This window comes from Ahaetulla prasina, chromosome 2 (genome assembly GCF_028640845.1).
Source record: "Ahaetulla prasina isolate Xishuangbanna chromosome 2, ASM2864084v1, whole genome shotgun sequence".
In the NCBI taxonomy this organism is placed as follows: domain Eukaryota; kingdom Metazoa; phylum Chordata; class Lepidosauria; order Squamata; family Colubridae; genus Ahaetulla; species Ahaetulla prasina.
Genome location: NC_080540.1, coordinates 44,033,544 through 44,056,809, shown reverse-complemented (window position 1 = coordinate 44,056,809; position 23,266 = coordinate 44,033,544). Strand labels below are relative to the sequence as shown.

Sequence of the window (23,266 nt, the reverse complement as noted above, 5' to 3'; positions counted from 1 at the left end):
CTCTTCTACGAGGTGCGCTTTGGTATTTCAGCTCGCGCTTTCGTTATGGATTGGCGGTGTATGGATTCCCTCTCCCCGACGGCACGGCAGCGTTGCCGGGGTAGCTCGAGAAGTGACTCATCTTGCTTCTGAATGGCAACCCGGGGCTTTAAAACGGCTCCGGCGACCGCAGCTCGAGCTCTGCTCTTCTTCCCGTTGCTGCTGTCCGGAGGGGAGCCTCTAGCCGAGTACTCCGCGCACGGAGAGCTGCCGACGCAGCCTCGGGACGGACAGAACAAAAAAAACAGGAGGACGCCATGAAAAGCCTTCCCTGCCTTCCCTTCCTCTTTCTGCTCTTCTGGTCGGGGGACTCGGCGGTCATCACTGGGGTGAGAGCCGGGCGCCAGCCCATCTGGGCAAGAATAGCCGGGGCGGACGCTTCTTCCGACGGTTTTAGCAAGCGGGGGAAAACACGGAGAGGCCGGCTCCGTCCCGTCTGAGGCTGCGGTCCATTTTGGCGGGAAAATGGAACGTCGCCCCGAAGGTCGGGATCGCTCTGAACCCAGAGGCAGAGCAAGTAGCAGGAAGAAGCAATGCGCGCTTATCATGGTCCCCTCGATTAAAAAAAAAAAAAATTGGTGCCGCTACGGGGGCGCTTTTTTTGAGGGGGGAGGAAAGAGTCCAAAGCGGCCGAGAAAGATAAGAGTGGACGGAGGGGGTGGAGGCGAACACGCAACGTGCTCGGAGAAGGTGAAATGCCTGCTCTGCGTGGAGTGAGCCCGACGTTGTTAGAAGTAGAGCTGCGATTTGCTTGAAAGTCGTTGGAAGGATTTGGCTGGAGGGGAGAGTGGGAGGGGTGTAGAGGAGGAAGGGTCAGGGCTGCAGATCTTGGGCTGGTGTTGCGCTTTGTGGGGGAGGGTGGGACTGTGGGCAGATACGAATTGTCGAGGCTGGTTGTAGAGTCGGGGGGATTACTTCAAGACGGGAGGGGGGGTTGGAACAGGAAAGGCGGGTGCCTGTCCTTGAGCCTGAAATGAGCCTCTTGTTGAATAGCTGCTGAGGGCCAGACTGTTCGTCCCTGAGGCTTTCTCAAGAGGAGCATATGGGGGGTGGGGGAAGAGCTCTGATGAAGTGTCTTTTGCGGGGTGGTGGTGAGCACGTGCTCGTAGCCTCCTTAGTTGCTGCGGAAACTTCCAAGCGGGGCTTTCCCCGCGGCGGTTTCCGCGTTGCTTTTTAAAAGGCCAGGAGGTTTGCCCTTGTTGCTACCGGCGATTGGATCCAGTCTGTTTCAAGGACTCGAGGAAGCTCGGTGCTTTTCCCCTCCTTGCTCTTATCTCGCTTAATTCTCTCCCTCTATGTCTAATAGAGAGGCTTAAAAGGTACAGAATGACAGAGTTGGAAGGGACCTTGGAGGTCTTCTACTACAGGGGTCTCCAACCTTGGCAACTTTAAGACTTGTGGACTTCAACTTCCAGAATTCAGCAAAGCTGGCTGAGGAATTCTGGAAGTTGAAGTCCACAAGTCTTAAAGTTGCCAAGGTTGGAGACCCCTGTTCTAGTAAGTTCACCCCTGCTCAAATGCTATAGAGACACTAAATGTCTGTGGATGTCTATTTAGAAATTTATAAACGACTGTTCAGAGTTGAAGAAGCTTCTTGAATGAGAAGCAAAATATCTTCAAAGAAAAAAAAAACCAGAAAGTCCACTTGCCTCTTGAAAAAGCTCCTTTGGGTATAGAGACAGTCTTAACATTTCGGACAAATGGTTGTCTGATCTCTTCTTTAAAACCTCCAGTGTTGGAGCACCCACAACTTCTGCAGGCAAGTTGTTCCACTGATTCATTGTTCTAACTAAGTAAATAAATTAGCTTTAAAATGTACTGTAAAAATTTAAGAGTCTTTCCTCAACCATTGAGTTGAAGCGCTTTCTAGCCATCCTTGACTCAGCAGAAAACCATGAAAGGTGCTGCCTCTGTCCTGGTCCTTATACTAAACTGGATCTGTTGTCACAGTTTCAAATCCCTGCAGCTATCAGAAACCATCCAAGGTAATGGCTGACAAAGCCTAAGAGATTATATGTGCCTTCGGGATGCCCTTGTTTAGGGTTGCAATAAGTGCAAAATTTATATATCAAATGTGTTTCACTTACAGAGCAACTCTGGGCAGCCTTCACACCAGTTCCAGGAAAGGAGTCAAGGCTGCCTCATTCGTGGAATGGAATGAAGGCAACATTGTGGGAATGTGACAGGAAAACAATGTTGCCAATGTATGTTTGTATGCACATACATACAGTTGAGAATATAGTCTTAGCTAATGCAAATGTGCAAGGGAACATGGCTTAATTTAATTTATTTCCAAATAAACATTGGAATAGCAACAAAGGGAATTTGCTTCCCTGCCATACTGTACTGCAAAATTCCTTTTTGAGATAATAATAATAAGTTTTACTTCTGCTGTTTTCCAGATTCTCCCACTCCCCATGCACCTAAATTCAATTTTGCAAACTTTCCAAAATGTTGTGAACTTTCCAAAGGCTTTGTTAAAAGAGTTGGCAGTTCCAGAATTCCTTGCCAATTCATGTATCATTCTGTGAAAAACTGCAAAAGGAAAGCAAAAGTCTGGGCATAATTTTGAAAGACTTTTCATTGCCATTCATTCATCAGTGTATATAGAGTCTGGATTTCAGACAGGTTTTACAAATGTGTCATATTTAACTACAATGTGAAAAACTAGGCTACAGTCTTAGCCTTCTAAAAAATTTCCAGGTTTCTCCTTGGCTAAAGATTCTATTATTCCTAACATTATAAATATTACATAGTTTTCTAAGCCCCATAACTGCTTTAGGAAAGAATTATGTGTATTGTGTATTTTTAAATTTTTTAAAATAGCTTAGATGTTTACTGTGCACAGAGTTTTTCAGTCTCCTGCCTCCTGTGCAATTTGCTTATTAAGCCATGCAGATACTAACAACATGGAGATTTTACATACACCAGTACTTCTGGTGGCATAGATCACTAGCCTACTGTGCAGCATCAATGAAATTAAGACATCCATACACCCTATTCTGTATACAGGCAGTCCTTGATTTACAACTGTTTAACGAGGGTCCAAAGTTATGAGGGCATTGGAAAGGATGATTTCCAACTTGTAAAGCACTTCTGACCATCGTAAAATGTCACACCACCACACACCCATGATCAAGGATCACAATTCATGTCTTTGTTGTGGTCCACCAGCTGCCTGCCGAGCTGGCAGTGGAGTCGGACAGTGAGGAGGTTGGGGAGGACAATGGGTCAGTCCTAGAGTCAGGGGAAGGCCCAGGTGAGGGTTCTGCATCAGAGGCAGAGATGGGATCAGGGCCATCTGGGAGCAATGCGCAGACTCCGGAGCCTCCAGAGGCGGACAGCAGAGAGGCAGAGGAACAGGAGGAGCCTGTCCCTAGTGCATGCATGCAAAGAGCTGCCAGAAGGCAAGAGCAGCTAAAGCAAAAAGGACGACTCGGGAGTAAGGCCAGGAGATGATTGGCCCCTCCCATAAGGCTTAAAAGAGCAGCAACGGCTCTTGGGCGCTTTGTAGGAAAGCAACTTTGTACAATTGTTTCTAGTTAGCATCTCTTGTTTCTGAACTTCATGAGGCTTTGCCAAGAAAAGCCTTTGGCAGGGTGCCAAAGAAGACAAAGGTTTGTGATAAGGCCGTAGGACTTTTTCTGAAAGACTTTGTTTTGGAATTAATTTGGACTAAGATGAGAATGAAGTAATTCTCAGATGTTCTAATAAAATATACTTGTTTAGGACTGATTGTGTCTGGTAATAACTACTTGCGCCTAGGTCACAACAGTCCTTGGCAACTGGCTCACATTTATGACCGGTGCCCCATAGACATATGATCATGTCTTGCTAATTTTTGCTAGTTTCTGGCAAAATAATGGCATAAAATGCCATTCGTGAGGGATGGTTTATACTTATTTTCCCAACAATAACCCTGTGAGGTGGATTGGGCTGAAAGTGACTGATCCAAAGTCACCCAGCTGGCTTTCATAAGGCAGGACTTGAACTCAGAGACCCCTGCTTTCTAGCCTGGTGCCTTAACTCTTAGGCCACACTGGCTATCTTATTCCCTATTATACTGAAGAAGTGATGTTTCTTTTCTGATTCTTAATCCAGGAACTCAGATCTTGTCATGGTTGGAAGCATTAAACAGATGGGAGGAAAGATGATGGCTACAGATAGTATATCCATGAAGCAAAAGCTATTTGAAAAAATTCATTAGTTCCATCTCAAACACATTACCACAGTCCAGTTCATGTTCTTCTGAATGAAGGCGATCCAATGATAAAATGTTGGCGAGAGGGAATTTTGGACTTGGGATCAGAATGTGACTAAAATTATAGGAAAGTAAATATGCTTGGCTTATTAATGAAAGAGCAATAGAAATGTCTATAACTGTCTAGCAGTATTTCTGTTTGTACAAATATATATTTTTTCTGAAGTTTATTTTCATATAGAAAAAGAAGAGCAACAAAAATGATTAGGGGGTCTGGAAGCTAAAACCTATGAAGAATGATTACAATAACTGGGCATTACTAGTCTAGCGAAGAGAAGGATCAAGGGTGACATGACAGCAGTATTCCAGACAAGGAACAATGGATGGAAACTGATCGAGTGAATTAACCTAGAAATAAGGACACCTTTTCTGACAGTGAGAACAATCAACCAATGGAGCACCTTGCCTTCAGAAGTTGTGGAGACTGGATAGCCACTTGTCAGAAATGGTTTAGGCTCTCCCGCTTGAGCAGGGGGTTGGACTAGATGACCTATAACTATGATGGCGAACCTATGGCACGCATGGCAGATGTGGCATGGAGCGCCCTCTCATGGCACACGAGCCATTGCCCCAGTTCAGCTCCACTGCACATGCATACGTGCCTCTCGCCGGCCAGCTGGTCTTTGGGTCTCTGCTGCGCAGGGGTGGGGGCGTACGGGAGGCACTTGGTCCGGAAAAGGTTAGCCATCACTGACCTATAAGGTCCCTTCCAACTCTGTCATTATAAGTCTTCTAAATCTAAGTTAACCATGGGAAATAGGTTTTTGTGTATATATGTGCATGCACATCTTTGAATCAGTGTAGATTGGACTGGCCTGTGCAGTTTTCTTCTGCAGGATTTCAGAAGTGATTTGTCATTGCCTCCTAGGGCTGAAAAAATGACTGGTCCAGAATTACCCAGCTGCTTTTGTATCTAAGGTGGGACTAGAACTCACAGTCTCCCAGTTTCTATCCCAGCACTTTAACCATTGCAACAACCAGCTCTGAAATATCAATTATTCTGCCATAAAATATACTGTGTATTTAACGAAGCAAACATAGTACATGAGCTAATATCTGGGGGTGTTAAATTCTTAATGCTTATCCAATTAATCTATAACCTGAACAGAATGAAGGAGTTTTTTCTGGTATTTTCTGGCAGGTACTTTTAAAAGTGTTAATTCAGTGATTGAAACCTGTCTCGTTTTTCTTCTTCCTGCTGCCGGTCTCAGAAAGAAACTATGTGTATGTATGTCCATATGTGTGAACAACAACTACTAATTACTCTTGTCATTAAATGCACTGCTTGTAGCATTCTATTATAAACATTTAATAGTAAATTGTTTGGATCGAGAATTCAGCACCATCCTAGACCTTTAACACTTTTCTCTCTCTAATATTAAACTGAGTGAACTGTCTACTTCATTTTTTTTTAAAAAGCTGCTTATTGGATTTTTATTCCATTCCAGTTGTACAATGTTTATTGTGACTAATTGCACCAAATGAGGAGTGCCTGACTCTCAGATGAAAACAAAGCCTCTCTGAAGACCATTCTCTGATATAGTGCCTGAGATTCAGAAGATCTGACCCTCTTGACCTTTCAGACAGGATTAAATTATTCCTGGTTCTTTTGGGGCAAACCTTAGTGAAGCCCAACTACGAGCTGTTTTTGAGATCCTCAGTTACAACTATGATGATTATTTTTAATTGTATTTTGCATTGCTGTTTATTGGAATTTTTAAATTATGATTATTTTTAATGTTTTGTTTATTAGAGTTACTTGTTTAAGATTTGAGACTGTGTAAAATGCTCACAATAAATAAATTTAAAATGGAGGTAAGATTCTGTACAACTTTGAATCTTGGGGTGGGGGAGAAACTTCTTTGTGTAATGAATTGAGTGATATATTTTAAAACAATAATAGTATCAGTAAAAAGGTAAAGGTCCCCCTCGCACATATGTGCTAGTCGTTGCCGACTCTAGGGGGCGGTGCTCATCTCCGTTTCAAAGCCGAAGAGCCAGCGCTGTCCAAAGATGTCTCCGTGGTCATGTGGCCAGCATGACTCAATGCCAAAGGCGCACGGAATGCTGTTACCTTCCCACCAAAGGTGGTCCCTATTTTTTCTACTTGCATTTTTATGTGCTTTCAAAACTGCTAGGTTGGCAGAAGCTGGGACAAGTAACAGGAGCTCACTCCATTACACGGCAGCACTAGGGATTCGAACCGCTGAGCTGCTGACCTTTCGATCTACAAGCTTAATGTCCTAGCCCCTGAGCCACCACGTTGTCAGGCCTGGAAACCATATTAGACTTTAGGGTTCCAGACGCTGCCACATTTTTCCCCTGAGGGGAGGAAGGGGGGCTGAGGGGTATGGTAACATTCTTCAAGCGGTCAAGGTCTGATGGTGTTCACATCTGCAGGAAGAGTGGCAAGAAGATATTCGAATGAACTGGGAGAACGTGGGACCATGTGACCATCAAAGGGGTCGGGGGGGTGGGACTCTTGGGGTTTGTATAACTGGGGAAAAGAATCCGGAAATTCAGTTTTGGAATTTCACTCATCATGTGCCAGTTTCCTCATGCTAGTAAAGAACTCTGGAAAACAATGGCTTCTGAGGGTTTTTTTTATGCAGAAGAGGTTTTTCTGGAACCTTGACACGCGTCCATATAGTATCAGTAAAAGGTAAAGGTCCCCTAGCATAGATGTGCTAGTTTACTGAGAGAAGGTCATTCAGAGGTAGGTGCTCATCTCCGTTTCAAAGGCGAAGAGCCAGCGCTGTCCAAAGATGTCTCCGTGGTCATGTGGCCAGCATGACTCAATGCCAAAGGCGCACGGAATGCTGTTACCTTCCCACCAAAGGTGGTCCCTATTTTTTCTACTTGCATTTTTATGTGCTTTCAAAACTGCTAGGTTGGCAGAAGCTGGGACAAGTAACAGGAGCTCACTCCATTACACGGCAGCACTAGGGATTCGAACCGCTGAGCTGCTGACCTTTCGATCTACAAGCTTAATGTCCTAGCCCCTGAGCCACCGCGTTGTCAGGCCTGGAAACCATATTAGACTTTAGGGTTCCAGACGCTGCCACATTTTTCCCCTGAGGAGAGGAAGGGGGGCTGAGGGGTATGGTAACATTCTTCAAGCGGTCAAGGTCGGATGGTGTTCACATCTGCAGGAAGAGTGGCAAGAAGATATTCGAATGAACTGGGAGAACGTGGGACCATGTGACCATCAAAGGGGTCGGGGTGGGTGGTGTAATGTATCTTTAAATGGTTTTGGCGGGAAACAAGCACGTTGCTGATTGGTTGAAGCCGCCGGTTGAACTGTATATAAGGAGAGGTTTTTCCCCAGCCTGCTTGCTGGGTTCACCCTATATTAAAGAGCTGTTGTCACTACCCTGGTCTCCAGCCTCGTTACTTCCCGAACTTAACACTGGCGACGAAGGTGGGATATCGAGGTTAAGGAGCACCAGAATCGAGCTGAAGCACGGAAGAACCGAACCCAGCAAACTCAGGGCAGAACCGCGGAGATGGCCAGCTACACTCCGCCCGCGCCGTTTGACCCAGCCAGGGAGAAATGGGGAACGTACATGACCCGTTTCGAAAGCTTCCTAGAAGCAAACGAACTGCAAGGAGTTCCAGACAACCGCAAAAGGGCATATTTCCTGAGCCACTGCGGTCCTGAGGTCATCGACATTGCGGAAGCCCTGGCAGAGCCAACGCCGGTACAATCGGTATCGTGGCAAACTCTGCAAAATCTATTGAAGAACCATTTCGCGCCAACACCGTCCAAGTACGTACGGCGTTTTGAATTTGGGGAGCGCAGACAGCAAGAGGGCGAATCCATCAGCGATTACATGGCCGCCCTGCGAAAAGCCTCCAAGGACTGCGGGTACCGAGACTTGGATGAGGAGCTGTTAGAGCAACTCATCCGTGGGGTCAGAGACATTCGTTTGTGGAGGCGGCTGCTATCAAAGAGCAATCTAACGCTGGCAAACGCCTGGACGAAGCCAGAGCTCATGAGATGTCCACCCAAGCGGCGGAAACCCTCCAAAAGCCACTCACGCCAACGGCGAGCGCGAAATCAACCCCGGTCCACAATGAAGAAATCCAGACCGAATCAGACGGCGAGGATGAGGAAGGAGTTTGCCTCACCGAGAGAAGGGGCAAAGAAGACCGGGAGGAATGCGGAAGTTGCGGAGGGCAACACCAGCGTCAACGATGCAAATTCAAGGACGCTACATGTCGGCGGTGTGAGAAGAAGGGGCACCTGGCTCAAGTCTGTCGAGCACCCCAGCCTTCCCGCCGAAAATTCAAACCGACCAATCAGAGCGCAGGATCGGCAAGGCGACCCGCGATTGGTCAAAACAAAAAGGGCGCGAACTCAAATCGAACGACCGTGATCATAGGCCGTGCAGCAACCCGCGTCGAGAAGAAAATCTTCACTAAACCAAAAATCGAAGGGGTGCCGTGCCGACTAGAAGTGGACACCGGGTCAGCGATCACAATCATGTCCTGGGACACTTTTGCAAAAGCGTTGCCGAGAATCGCAAAACGCAAACTGCAAACACAGCGGCTACGAGTTCACGACTACCAAGGGAATCGCATCCCTGTTCGAGGGACCACCTCCGTCCGCGTCGAGTACGGACCACACAAGAAGACCCTGCCAATCACGATAGTCGAAGGGACCCTGCCAAGCCTGTTGGGACTAGACTGGTTCCGTGCATTGGGCATGGGAGTGACTGGCATCTACCGGAGTGACTTTAACCTAAAAGACACACTCATGAACGAGTTCGAAGATGTCTTCAAGGACTGCCTGGGCAGGTACAAGGGGACCCCTATTTCCCTTCATTTTATTCCCACAACATTCCTATGAGCATGTTGGACTATGAGAAAAGGCCAGTACCAAAGTCCTGCAGTGAATTTCCATGGCTGAGGGTGGACTGCCCAATCCTAGTCTAGCATCTTGACCAAAACATCATGAAGGAAACTTGTTAAACACCATATTCATTAGATTCTGCTGAAGTTTGATGTTTGCGGCAAAGCTGAATAATACAGAGCACGTTTTCATTTATCTGGGACAAAAGGCAGAACTCTGAAATTCTTTCAGTTCTGAATGAGTATCTCTAGGCTTCATTTCTGATCTCCTACAGAGCCCTGGGATGCTACCATACTGCTACAGTATAATAGCAGTCATGCCACAAAGAAGTTGGGAGGAGGGCTTTGATCATCTACATAAAATGCCAAATCGTCAAGTGGAAAGGAAGTCGCACTGCTGAATTCTGTGACAAGTCTGGGGACTTGAGATAGCTGAAAAGTGATTTATTTGTCGAAAAGATGAGTTTGTCTCTTACATTTCTACTGCTCTCTTCAACAATCACTTACTACGTTCAAGAAGTGTTAGCATTCTTTGAGAGCAGTTTTTCTACATACAATCCAACATAGCTACTTGAAATTTAACAATGATATTCACCACCAGAGAGGCTACTGGATCCACATTCTCTGCCAAAAAAATAAAGAAATAATAGCTTGAAAACTCCTATGGAAATGAGTCCGTCTTGTCCCCTTCTAAGGTTCTAGCATATTTTGAACATGTAATCCATTTTTCTGAAAAAACACAAAAGAAGTCCATATTGGCTCAAGGAACTACACTGAAGACAGATGACCTCTGGCCAGCAGTGATTTGAATCAGATTGTGTCCTTTCAGCAGCTCCTGTGTGTGGCTGCATGAGACAAATCAAAGGCTGCCTGGCCCACACAGACCACTGAATTTCTCTTTCAACCAAAATTAGTGTAGTACTTCATGTACTTGCAAAATATCCTAGAACAGGAGTGCCAAACTGGCGGTCACACGCAGGCCACGCCCACCCCAGCTCTGTGAAGGGAAAAAACATCATGAAATGTCACATGACGGCAACCTGACATCGCAAGTTTGACACCCGTGTTCTAGAGGAAGCTATGGTTCATCATGAACTTACAATCATCACTGAATCGAAACATCTATAAATTTAAGACATCTGAAGAATGGATATATGATAAGATCATGAATTAGAATGTTGATAAGAAGATAATGACTTGACAAGGAAACCTTTTTTGGAGGCTGAATTGGGTTTTTTTTTCCATTGCTATATGGATGGACCTAATTTTTTGTCTTAATTTCCTGGTTAATACTTTAATTGAAGTCTGAATGAACATAGTAAAAGCTAATACAAACTAAAGTATATATTACTACAGTATGTTTAATAAACATAGTAAAAACTAATACGAACGACCGTGATCATAGGCCGCAGCAACCCGCCGAGAAGAAAATCTTCACTAAACCAAAAATCGAAGGAGTGCCGTGCCGACTAGAAGTGGACACCGGGTCAGCGATCACAATCATGTCCTGGGACACTTTTGCGAAAGCGTTGCCGAGAATCGCCAAATGCAAACTGCAAACACAGCGGCTACGAGTTCACGACTACCAAGGGAATCGCATCCCTGTTCGAGGGACCACCTCCGTCCGCATCGAGTACGGACCACACAAGAAGACCCTGCCAATCACGATAGTCGAAGGGACCCTGCCAAGCCTGTTGGGACTAGACTGGTTCCGTGCATTGGGCATGGGAGTGACTGGCATCTACCGAAGTGACTTTAACCTAAAAGACACACTCATGAATGAGTTCGAAGATGTCTTCAAGGACTGCCTGGGCAGGTACAAGGGGACCCCTATTTCCTTCAATTTAGACCCCCAGGTAGCCCCATTAGGTTAAAGGCAAGGAGAGTCCTTTGCCCTTAAACCCAAGATTGACAAGGAGATAGACAAGCTCATCAGTCAGGGATTCTGGTGCCAGTCGATCACGCAAAGTGGGAGACGCCAATCGTCACCCCAGTAAAACCAGATGGGTCAGTTAGAATCTGCGCTGACTACAAGGCAACGTTAAACAAAGCCTTGCAAAAAGCGCCACCCGGTCCCGTGGTGCAACACTTGCTGCACTCGCTGGGGCAAGGCACGTTTTGCCAAATTAGATTTGGCCCAAGCCTATCAACAACTGCCCGTAGACGCCAACACAGCCAAGCCCAGACAATTGTGACTCACAGAGGTGCTTTCAAGTGTACCCGTTACAGTTTGGGGTGAGTGTGGCACCTGGTCTATTCCAAAATTTAATGGAGCGACTTCTGCAAGGGCTCCGGGTAGTCCCTATTTCGATGATGTATTGGTATCAGCCGAAAATTTAGAAGAATTGGGGAGCGTTTGAGAAAAGTTCTGGGCATTTTCCGTCAGCCGGTCTAAAGGTTAAAGTGAACAAATGCCAGATAGGGGTAGAATCAGAGTTCTTGGGCTACAGAATAGACAAGGAGGAATTCACCCCACTGAAAGCAAGGTCAAGGCAATAAGAAAGGCTCCAGCGCCCAAAAACAAAACAGAGCTACAGGCATTCCTGGGTCTAGTGAATTTTACGGTCTTTTTAAAAAATAAGGCAACCGTTGCCGAGCCGCTACATAAGCTACTGGGAAAGAATACTGCTTGGTCTTGGGGAAAGTCGGAAGCTAAGGCTTTCGAAGCGGTAAAAAACCTACTCGAGCGATAGCTTACTGGTCCAGTATCATAGCTCATTGCCATTGGTATTAGTCTGCGATGCTTCCCCTTACGGGGTGGGGGCTGTGCTCAGCCACAGGTTTCCAAATGGCACAGAAGCCCCAATAGCCTTCTACTCCAGAACGATGTCCTCGACAGAGAGGAACTATAGCCAGTTGGATAAGGAAGCGCTAGCTATTGTGTCAGGGGTAAAAAAGTTTCACGAATACGTTTTTGGTAGAGACTTTGAAATTGTGACTGACCATAGACCACTGTTAGGAATACTGGCTGGCGACCGCCCAACGCCTGTGGCACTTTCGCCACGATTGACCCGATGGACTATCTTCTTAGCCGCCTATTCCTACAAACTGCAGCATCGGCCCGGAAAAGAGTTGGGGCATGCGGACGCTTTAAGCAGATGCCCACTACCAGGGCGATCGAAGACCCCACCCCGGGGACGCCCATACTGTTAATTGACTCTCTGGACTCTGGCCCAGTCACATCTAAGGAGGTGGCTCGGGCGTCATACCGGGACATTACTTTGGGAACTGTACTTGGTTGGGAACAAAGAGGGTGGCCCGCTGCGGGCGAGCGTTTTAAAGAATTTGTTAAAAACGTGGGAACTGTCGGCTCAAGGGGGGTGCCTGCTATGGGGGGATAGAGTGGTGATCCCAGAAAAATTGAGGAAAAGGGTGTTGGACCTCCTTCACGAGGGTCACCCAGGGATCGTTAGGATGAAGGGTCTAGCGAGAAGCTATGTGTGGTGGCCCTTAATGGACTCAGAAATTGCTGAAAGGGTAGGGAAATGCCAGGCCTGCCAGGAGTCCAGACCGCTACCCCCAACGGCCCCGGTTCGGGAATGGGAGAAACCCCAGGGGCCCTGGTCTAGAATACACATTGATTTTGCCGGCCCCTTCCACGGCCAAACCTTCCTGGTAGTAGTAGATGCCTACTCCAAATGGCTGGAAATCATTCTCATGAGATCCATGACAGCCGAGGCCGTGATCTCAGTCCTACGGCACCTATTTGTAACCCATGGGTTGCCCGACACGCTAGTTTCCGATAACGGCCCGCAATCCACGGCAACCCAATTTGAGGAGTACTTGGCAGAAGAGGGCATCCGACATGCCCTCTCGGCGCCTTTCCACCCTGCGACGAATGGCCTTGCAGAGCGTTCCGTCCGGAGCGCAAAAGAGGCATTGTCCAGACTTAAGCCAGGCGACTGGCAAACAAAAATCGATGTTTTCCTGGCCGTCCAACACAGAACCCCCTGTGTCACAACCGGCAGAAGCCCAGCCGAATTATTAATGGGCCGAAAGCTCAGGTGCCCCCTAGACCGTCTAAATCCAAACTATACGCCGGAGGGTTACAAGGGGGAAATAGGAAAAACAAGAGAAATGGACATAGGCGACCGAGTGTGGGCACACAACTATGGTGAAGGCCCAACCTGGATAGCAGGACAAATCCTAAACAGAACAGGTCCAAAATCATACTTGGTGGAGTTAAAGGACGGCCGAGTATGGAGGCGCCACATAGACCAAATACGAAAACGCATAGCCGAACAATCTGAATTAATCGAAACGGGCCCTGACTATACAATGTTTGATTCCACAGCTGACTCAAACCCGGAAAAATCGCAGGACTTATCTGAAATTCCGGAGGTCCAGCGACGCCCACAGGTTCCAGTAGAAAACAGCAGGGACGACTCTGCTAATAATCCAGGGCCGGATGGCCTAGAGAAGGAGCTGAGAGGAGCAAACAGCCCCTCCGGTCAGCTCGACCCACTCCCAGGGAATGTACTGCGCAGGTCCGAAAGAGTCAGGAGACGCCCAGTCTATTTGCGTGATTACGTTGAAAAATAATATGTAAATATCATGTAAATATGGGTAAAGTGTTTTCTGGGGGGAAGGAGTGTAATGTATCTTTAAATGGTTTTGGCGGGAAACAAGCACGTTGCTGATTGGTTGAAGCCGCTGGTTGAACTGTATATAAGGAGAGGTTTTTCCCCAGCCTGCTTGCTGGGTTCACCCTATATTAAAGAGCTGTTGTCACTACCCTGGTCTCCAGCCTCGTTACTTCCCGAACTTAACAGGTGGGACTCTTGGGGTTTGTATAACTGGGGAAAAGAATCCGGAACTTCAGTTTTGGAATTTCACTCATCGTGTGCCAGTTTCCTCATGCTAGTAAAGAACTCTGGAAAACAATGGCTTCTGAGGTTTTTTTTTATGCAGAAGAGGTTTTTCTGGAACCTTGACACGCGTCCATATAGTATCAGTAGTTGTTGCTAAAAACTTCCATATTTCCCTTCATTTTATTCCCACAACATTCCTATGAGCATGTTGGACTATGAGAAAAGGCCAGTACCAAAGTCCTGCAGTGAATTTCCATGGCTGAGGGTGGACTGCCCAATCCTAGTCTAGCATCTTGACCAAAACATCATGAAGGAAACTTGTTAAACACCATATTCATTAGATTCTGCTGAAGTTTGATGTTTGCGGCAAAGCTGAATAATACAGAGCACGTTTTCATTTATCTGGGACAAAAGGCAGAACTCTGAAATTCTTTCAGTTCTCAATGAGTATCTCTAGGCTTCATTTCTGATCTCCTACAGAGCCCTGGGATGCTACCATACTGCTACAGTATAATAGCAGTCATGCCACAAAGAAGTTGGGAGGAGGGCTTTGATCATCTACATAAAATGCCAAATCGTCAAGTGGAAAGGAAGTCGCACTGCTGAATTCTGTGACAAGTCTGGGGACTTGAGATAGCTGAAAAGTGATTTATTTGTCGAAAAGATGAGTTTGTCTCTTACATTTCTACTGCTCTCTTCAACAATCACTTACTACGTTCAAGAAGTGTTAGCATTCTTTGAGAGCAGTTTTCTACATACAATCCAACATAGCTACTTGAAATTTAACAATGATATTCACCACCAGAGAGGCTACTGGATCCACATTCTCTGCCAAAAAAATAAAGAAATAATAGCTTGAAAACTCCTATGGAAATGAGTCCGTCTTGTCCCCTTCTAAGGTTCTAGCATATTTTGAACATGTAATCCATTTTCTGAAAAACACAAAAGAAGTCCATATTGGCTCAAGGAACTACACTGAAGACAGATGACCTCTGGCCAGCAGTGATTTGAATCAGATTGTGTCCTTTCAGCAGCTCCTGTGTGGCTGCATGAGACAAATCAAAGGCTGCCTGGCCCACACAGACCACTGAATTTCTCTTTCAACCAAAATTAGTGTAGTACTTCATGTACTTGCAAAATATCCTAGAACAGGAGTGCCAAACTGGCGGTCACACGCAGGCCACGCCCACCCCAGCTCTGTGAAGGGAAAAAACATCATGAAATGTCACATGACGGCAACCTGACACCGCAAGTTTGACACCCGTGTTCTAGAGGAAGCTATGGTTCATCATGAACTTACAATCATCACTGAATCGAAACATCTATAAATTTAAGACATCTGAAGAATGGATATATGATAAGATCATGAATTAGAATGTTGATAAGAAGATAATGACTTGACAAGGAAACCTTTTTTGGAGGCTGAATTGGTTTTTTTTTTCCATTGCTATATGGATGGACCTAATTTTTTGTCTTAATTTCCTGGTTAATACTTTAATTGAAGTCTGAATGAACATAGTAAAAGCTAATACAAACTAAAGTATATATTACTACAGTATGTTTAATAAACATAGTAAAAACTAATACAAACAAAAGAAAAAAGAAAAAGAAAAGTTCAGAAGATGCAGAAAAATGAAAAAGAAAAAGGTAGAAGACAAAAGAAAAAGTCAGCAAAGACAATAATGAAGAAGTGGCTTTGAACATTCATGAAATACCAAGCATAAGCTAATATACTGACTTTCACTCTCTTTTAAAATTGCAAATTTTAAAAAAGCCTTCTAGTCTCCCTTTTTATTTTTTATCTAATTTTTATCTATATGAAACCCAGAAATCATCTTTTCAATCCCAGTTCAGCAAAAGATCCAGAAATATAATTCTTTATTGGCCAAGTGTGATTGGACACACAAGGAATTTGTCTTGGTGCATATGTTCTCAGTGTATATTAAAAAAAAGATATATTTGTCAAGAATCATAAGGTAGAACACTTAACGATAGTCATAGGGAAGCAGTCAATATAAATCTTAAGGATACCAGCAACAAGGTTACAGTTCATATAGTCATAACTGGGAGGAGGTGGGTGATAGGAACGATGAGAAGATTAATAGTAATGCAAACTTAGTAACTAGTTTGACTGTTGAGGGAATTATTTGTTTAGCAGAGTGATGGCGTTCGGGAATATCAATAAATAGTTTATCCCTGTTCAAGTAGCTCAAATTTATATGTCTTTTTTGCTCTACACAATCTTGATCTTTAAAATCATTATAATGGTATTGCATGATTTGATTGATCATCACATTTTTGTATTTAAAAGGAGTCTTCAATTTCAAGCCTTTCACAAACCTATTTTGTAAATCCCATAAAGAAGCAATGTCTAGGATTTTTTGTCAAAGTTGTTCCATGTTCAGATCCTTTTCTTGGTTTGTCTTTTGTATTTATATTTCGGTAATCACAATTTCTTCCATGTGTTTGAACTCTACAATGTCTATATTGGTAAACATTTTTAAAGTTTTTCTTACCGTGTTCTAAAAGTCTATCCATTGAAGTTTGTATCCTTTGTATTAGATATTAATATTTCAGTCCCTGTTTCAAAAAACTCTTTAAGAAAAAGTTAAAGCTGCTTAGCCATTTTAACTCTTTTTCTGCCCCATCCTTTAGGTTCTTATAGTGTCCATTTGCAACCTTCATAAAACTTCAGTTTCTAATAGGAGGTTAGTTCAGTTTCAGTCATTTCCCACAAGTATATTAGTAAATTATATACCTTGTTTCCCCTAAAATAAGACATTCCCCGACAATAAGTCCAAATAAACTTTGGAGTGCATGCACTAAAATAAGCCTGCCCTAAAAATATTTAAATGCATGTATAGCTAGTCCCTGCCATTTCCTCTGGTTAGGTTTAGGGAGACAGAGCTGGAAATCAGGTAAGATGGCAAGAGGAGGCCCGTCTTGCTCCACGTGCCCCAAAATAATAAGACATCCCTGAAAATAAGGCCAAACACTTATTTTGGGTTCAAAAAAATATAAGACAGGGTGTTATTTTCGGGGAAACAGTACTTATTTTAAAAAAAAATCTTACCACAAAAATAACCAATATTCCAAATATCTTTGATCTTCCAGTCTGTTTAAAACTTTCTTAAATCACAATCTCCCTTTTTTGCTTTTGTCAAACTATTTTAAACCCTTAATTTCTGTTTAAAATGTAATAAATCCAAATAAGAAGGTAATACTCACCAGATGCTCATAATTTTGAAGGTCTCTAATATCTATAAAGTGATTAAATGGAACTTTTCTGAATGTGATTAGAAAGTAAGTTTAGCTGGCTTAGTGTCTTTATGAAAGGCTCTGTCACTGGTGAGACCTGAGATCTCATCTCCCTCAGCCTCTGGCGCTCAGAACGATGAGAGATTGCTGTTTTACAGTCAGTTTCCTTACAAGGAACTGCCATTCAGAGCAGGGGTCTCCAGCCTTGGTCACTTTAAGACTTGTGGACTTCAACTTCAACCTTTGGGAGTTGAAGTCCACAAGTCTTAAAGTGGCAAGGTTGGAGACCTCTGATTCAGAGCACTCATGGGCAATTTCCCAATCTTTCCTTCTCCCAGAAGAGATTCTGAGGGACAATCTACATACCAGTCTTTCATTCTTTACAGCAGTTGTCTCCATTTGTTCACAAAGAGTTCTTCAGTTAGTCAGGACTCACACTGGAAGCCTACCTTCCTAATTTTCAATATAATGCAAAATAGTATTCCTGAATTGCAATATTATTATGTTGAGAATCTGGACTTTTTCCCCTCATACAACAGCTATTTAAAAAATACATGCAATGCTATCAATTTTACTGCTGAAATTACATAGTTGTGCAGCAGAATATAGTGTAATTATATTCATAATGAAACCTCTAAACAGAACATTTGTTTTAATGTGCATTAATGTGTCCCTCAGCACCATTATCAGCTCATAAAGTCATTCCACTTATTTATTATACCATTGTGGAAAAACCTTATAATATTTGGTAATCTTAAAACCTGAAATAAAAGAGAAGCCAAAATAAGTGCAGTAATATAACAGTGTAGTCCTCAAATATGCAATTCAAATCATTGCATATTTGCCAACATCAAATCTGTTCCTAGATTTCCCTGGAAACATTTTATTAAATAAATTAAAACAATACTTTGTCTCTCATTTTTACCCATATCTCTAAAATTACTTGTGCTGGTACTCCATTTTCAATTTGCCTTTCATTGCCTTTTATGCCTATATTTCCAACTTTATTAAAACTGTTTTGTTTTTATATCTATTATAGAACATACGTGTTTCACGTAAATCCATTCAGTTAATTTTTAAAAATGAGACAGAAACTCTTCTTTTTAATATATATAATTCCATACCCAGGGACCTATGATTTATCTGAAATAGCATCTAACATTTACTGAGGAGGGAGAGAGGGAAGGAGGAGAAGAGGAGGAGGATGAAGAGGAAAAGAAAGAAAAAGAAAGAAAAGAGAAACCTTGATTCCAAAATCAAAAAGTTCTCCTGCCTTCAGGTTTCTTTTCTTTCTTTTTTTTTGCAAAGGGCCAGGCTGGGCATGCCTTATAAGTTCAATAGTTAAGAAATTTCAGGTTCACTTTCTTGGCTTAAAACCATCAAGAACACATTCCTAGAAAAGATTGACTAAATTTTAACCTTGTGCCCATGGCGATGCTGCAATGGCTGTATGTATCATTTGTTCAGTGCCACCCTAGCTTGGAACAGTTGCTCAATGAATGGCCATAACTCAAAGACTACTTGTATTGCTCATTTCTCTGGGTAAAGATAAATCTATCTATCTACCTTCTCTGTTTGGTAGGCTATATGAAAAGGACACAGACACCGTTTTGGCAAACTCGCTAAATTATCAGACCTTCCAGGCAAAATGCACTCAGACATTCTTCAAAGAGATAGGGAAAGATGACCAATTGCTCTAGTCCAGGGGTCCCCAACCTTTTGGAAATCAGGGACCACTAAATTCATGATTTAAAATTGCGCAGACCACTAATATGATCTGCCTAATGACTGGCTGGGTGGGCATGGCTAGGTGGTCATGTGACTGGGTGGGTGTGGCCAACTTGATGTCACTCACGTAGAGGGGTGCCTCGCCGGCCTCTACTCAACCCTCCCCTCCCAGCCACTCCTTGCTTCCTCAGGCTCCTTAGGGCCCCAACAGGAAGCAGTTGTTGGAGCTAAGCAGCCACTATGAGAAAGAGTTGGCAAAACTCTGAACTCTGGCTCAGTTCAAATTGGATCTGACCGAGAAGGAGGCTCAGCAGAAGTGCCTCACTGAGGACTAGGAGCATAGGTTTTCCAAGCAGAGGGAAGAGCTGTAGGAGTGCAAGGCCAGGTACTGGTGCCTGAAGGCTCAGCAGGTTGAGATGGTCAGCCAGTTCCAGGCCATGATGCAGTCCCACTGGAACAAGGCCCTCCGGCTCCTTGCCACCAGCAGCACTTTCCTCCAGCCTTCACCCAAAACCCCGCACCAGGAGGCTGAAGCAGACCCCAAGTCTGAATTTCTGCCCCCCCCAAACCACACAAAAAGACCCCAAATGGGAAGACTCTGTGCAGCAACACAAGCATTCATTGCATGTATCCGGCACAGAAGCCGTAGTTTGAGGACCTCTGATTTAGTGCAATATAAAAAATGCAAATAATTTTTCTGCGGACCTCCAAAATTTTCTTGTGAACTACCAGTTGTCCATGGACCACCAGTGGGTGACCGCTGCTCTAGTCAACCCTTTTGTAATGATAAAGGACAAAAATGCTTCAGACAATCTCCCTATCACATGAAGATAAAAGCGGGAGAAGAGGAAGCATATTCAGACTTGCATAATTCTGTTACTATAGCTATTCTAATAAAAATAGTTTTAGATTTACAGGATGTCTGTTTCTTAGTGTAGTCTGCCTTATGTAGCTGACACAAGGGGCTACCCCTCCTACGGGAAATCTATCTGTTTCCCACTTAGGGTAGTCTTCATCTAATTTTTATGTTAGGGAATAAGATGTATGTATTTGAAATATATGCCTGGAGGACGCAAGACAGAGACTTTTTTATCTCAAAGTGGGGAATCCTGGGAAGTGAATTTCTAGGTCCGCCATCAATAGGTGAGGCAGAGCATGTATTATCCTGATACATTCCTTCAATGACAAGCAGGTACCAAGAGAAACTGTGGCTCACTGTTAGAGAAGCAGTAGCTTTTACAGCATTAGATGTAGGGTTCTTCTAAGGGTCCCCAACGCCCTCTCCTGGACTGGCCCTGGTCCGTGGCATGCCAGAAACTGGTCCACGCAAACAAGTGAAGTCCCATCCATGGGATGCAGGCAGCATGTGAAACCACACCCCCTTTGGTCATGGGAAAAACCTCTCTCCATGGAACTGGTCCCTGGTGCCCAAAAGATTGGGGGCCACTGTTCTAGGAGATATTTGGAGAGCAATGACCCCCTTCACTAAACATTGCAGTAGCGATGTGAGTTAACTCAAATTATTTCAGTAGCTGCTTGCTCAGATTTATGTAAACAACATGACTCTTTTAGATATATGAACAAATAATTAGAATAGCCTGAGATGGTTTTAGTATTTCTTTTCTGTACGTAATGCTATATATCTGTGTATTACATGTAAGGCTTGTGACAGAGATCTGCAATGTGGTGGAGGCATGTGTTGTGCTGTTAGTCTCTGGATCCAAAGTCTTCGAATCTGCACACCAATGGGCATCTTTGGAGAAGACTGTCATCCTTTAAGTCATAAAGTTAGTATGTTATATAATACTCTGGTTGTTTTATAATGTTAAATATAGAATAAAATTTTAATAGAAATATTAGCTATAAACCAAACTGTATAAAATAATATTCTCCCTGCAAAAATTAAGAAAGTTTTCTATCACTATTCATATTGTATAATATCCTTACAAAAGATCTAAGGCGAACTAGTATTTTGCATTATAGAACTTGATCAGCATGTTATTATCTACTTTTACTTGAACTTGTCTCATTTAACCATTTTAAAAAAAATTGTTAAAGGAGAAATACAAACTATTAGGATATTTAGATCCTTATGTTCTTTTAGACAAGAGAAGATTATTTAAAAATCATATTTGAAACAAATATTTCTTTGATCTGGGGCAAGCAACGTGATGTCTTTCAGATGGATTTTAATTTGAACTCCACCAAGACAACATGAAAGATGTGATCTCAAACATCTGGAAGGAATCAGTTCATCTATTCCTTATACTGGAGTACTTCTTTTAAATTGAGTGCTTTCTATTGAGTTCCTTTCTGAACTAAATTATGATGGTCACTATGACTAAAGTTCCTCTTGTAATACCCAGTGTTAGCCAAATAATTTTACATAGAATGTGATGTGAAAGGATGTTAAACAAATATTTTTATTTTTATTTCAAAAACTTCCTTTAACTTCTAAGTTAAAAGTTGAATCCAGACTGTTTAGTTGCACAATCCCCATTGAAATAAGTGGGAACAAAAATCACAAAGTTGTAGCATAAATTTCAGTGGATCAGATCTCCTGTTAACTTAAGCTTTTTAAATTTTAATTTGATTTAAACTTCTGGAATTTATGAATGTGTTACAATCGCACCCCCAGAATTCACATTCTTAGAGCAGATCGGAAAAGGCACCATTATATCATGAATATATTTATTAACTGATAGATTTAAACATGTTTACACTGTCCTATTTATTGCAGGTTATGCAGAAAGAATAATTTCTTGTTTGTAGTTACTGCTTCACTCCTCTTTATTAATCATGTTTATTTACTACCATTTGTTTTCTAGTACATCCAATATTTCTTCTTTAAGGAGACAGAGAAAACAGTACAATATTTGTAACTAACAGAAGTATCTTGCTATCCACCAAAAACACTCACAACTGAGTAACCAACGTATAATATGTGGTTGTTTGAAGCTATTGAAATGCTTCATCTAAACAAATTGTCACACGGGAATTAGCTAATATGTGGATTGATTCTTCAAAGCTGATACCTTCATAATGTAAGTGGTCACTTTTGCTACTGCCACATGCAGTGGTCAATACCATGCTATGGAAAATGTTAATATTACCATGGAAAAATAACATGCTACAAAAAAGATAGAATAGTTGGTATGACATATCTGTGAAGCAGCTTGAAGTGTGGAAAGTACATTAATGGGCACTGAATCAAAACATTGCTTAGTTTTTGGAGGAGTCACCCTATGCTTTAACTCTAAATATTTCTTTCCAGATTCCATTTTGGGGAAGAAGAATGCATCACAGCTGTCCCTGTGAGCCTAACTTGGCTTGTGTCCGGATTTCTCCAAGCAAATACAAATGTTTACCAGAGTTCAAAAATGATGACATCTATTTTTAGCAGAAGAATGGTGAAGAATTCTGTGTCATTACATATTTCATGAATGAAGACCCCTATTTCTTATTGTGATGACATTATTTGACAGGACATTTAGACTGTATTTTCTAGCCTTATTATTAAGATACTGTATTTAAGATTAGCTGAAGTGTTTTCCTTAGACAAGTACAGCTTCTTTATATTTTTATCATCTCAAATAAGGATGAGCTGAAGTAGGCCTGTATAACATGAGAGATGCTAGCTGGAATACAGTCCATCATTCATGCTTGGCAGACCAAGGGAGACCCAATTCATTTTGCTGCATACAAAAATATTATTGGCAATGTCATAAAATTGGGCATAGACAAATTGGGCCACAAGTGGAGCACACCTAGAAAAAGGCATATTGTTGTCAAATTCTTGCCATTAAAATGCTCTAAGCAGTCACCCAGACCATTCAGTAGCCAGTATCACCAAATCGGTTTTCTTTTTAAATCGGAGGGTTTTCCTTAGCCTGCCAAACTGAATGAACACATCAATCTTATTGATTACCAAAAAAAAAAAAAAGCAAAGAAATCTCCACATCAAACTCCTGGTGGATTTGTACTAGCAAGTTTGGAAAGAAAGCAAACATTTTTCTATTAGAAGCTCTGGTCTTTAAGGAGAAAATAACATGAAATTCTTTGTATTGATATCAATGAGAATGAATGAATTTATATTACCTCCAGAACTAAGATGGATACAATGCTGGTAGGGGTGTATGTCAGAGTGTGTATATATGTGTTTATTGCTGTACTTTGGAGCTACAGCTGAAATGCCCAAATCCTATTTGGGTATGTCAGTGTGCACTGGACAACCTGTGCCTTGTTGGATAATTATTTCAGAGATACTTCCTTACCTAAACCAAGAAACAGGATGACTATGGCTGGGCAAAAAACC

At 42.9% G+C, this 23,266-nt stretch overlaps 1 protein-coding gene across 1 annotated transcript; it reads left to right on the top strand.

Annotated features, from left to right (window-relative positions):
• The first annotated feature begins 244 nt into the window (after positions 1 to 244).
• On the top strand, positions 245 to 22,351 carry PROK2 (prokineticin 2). Its single transcript, XM_058171019.1, has 3 exons — positions 245 to 368; positions 20,613 to 20,738; positions 22,226 to 22,351. The coding sequence occupies exons 1-3, from the start codon at positions 297 to 299 to the stop codon at positions 22,349 to 22,351; spliced, it is 324 nt and encodes a 107-aa protein (XP_058027002.1). The 5' UTR covers positions 245 to 296.
• The last annotated feature ends 915 nt before the right edge of the window (positions 22,352 to 23,266 follow it).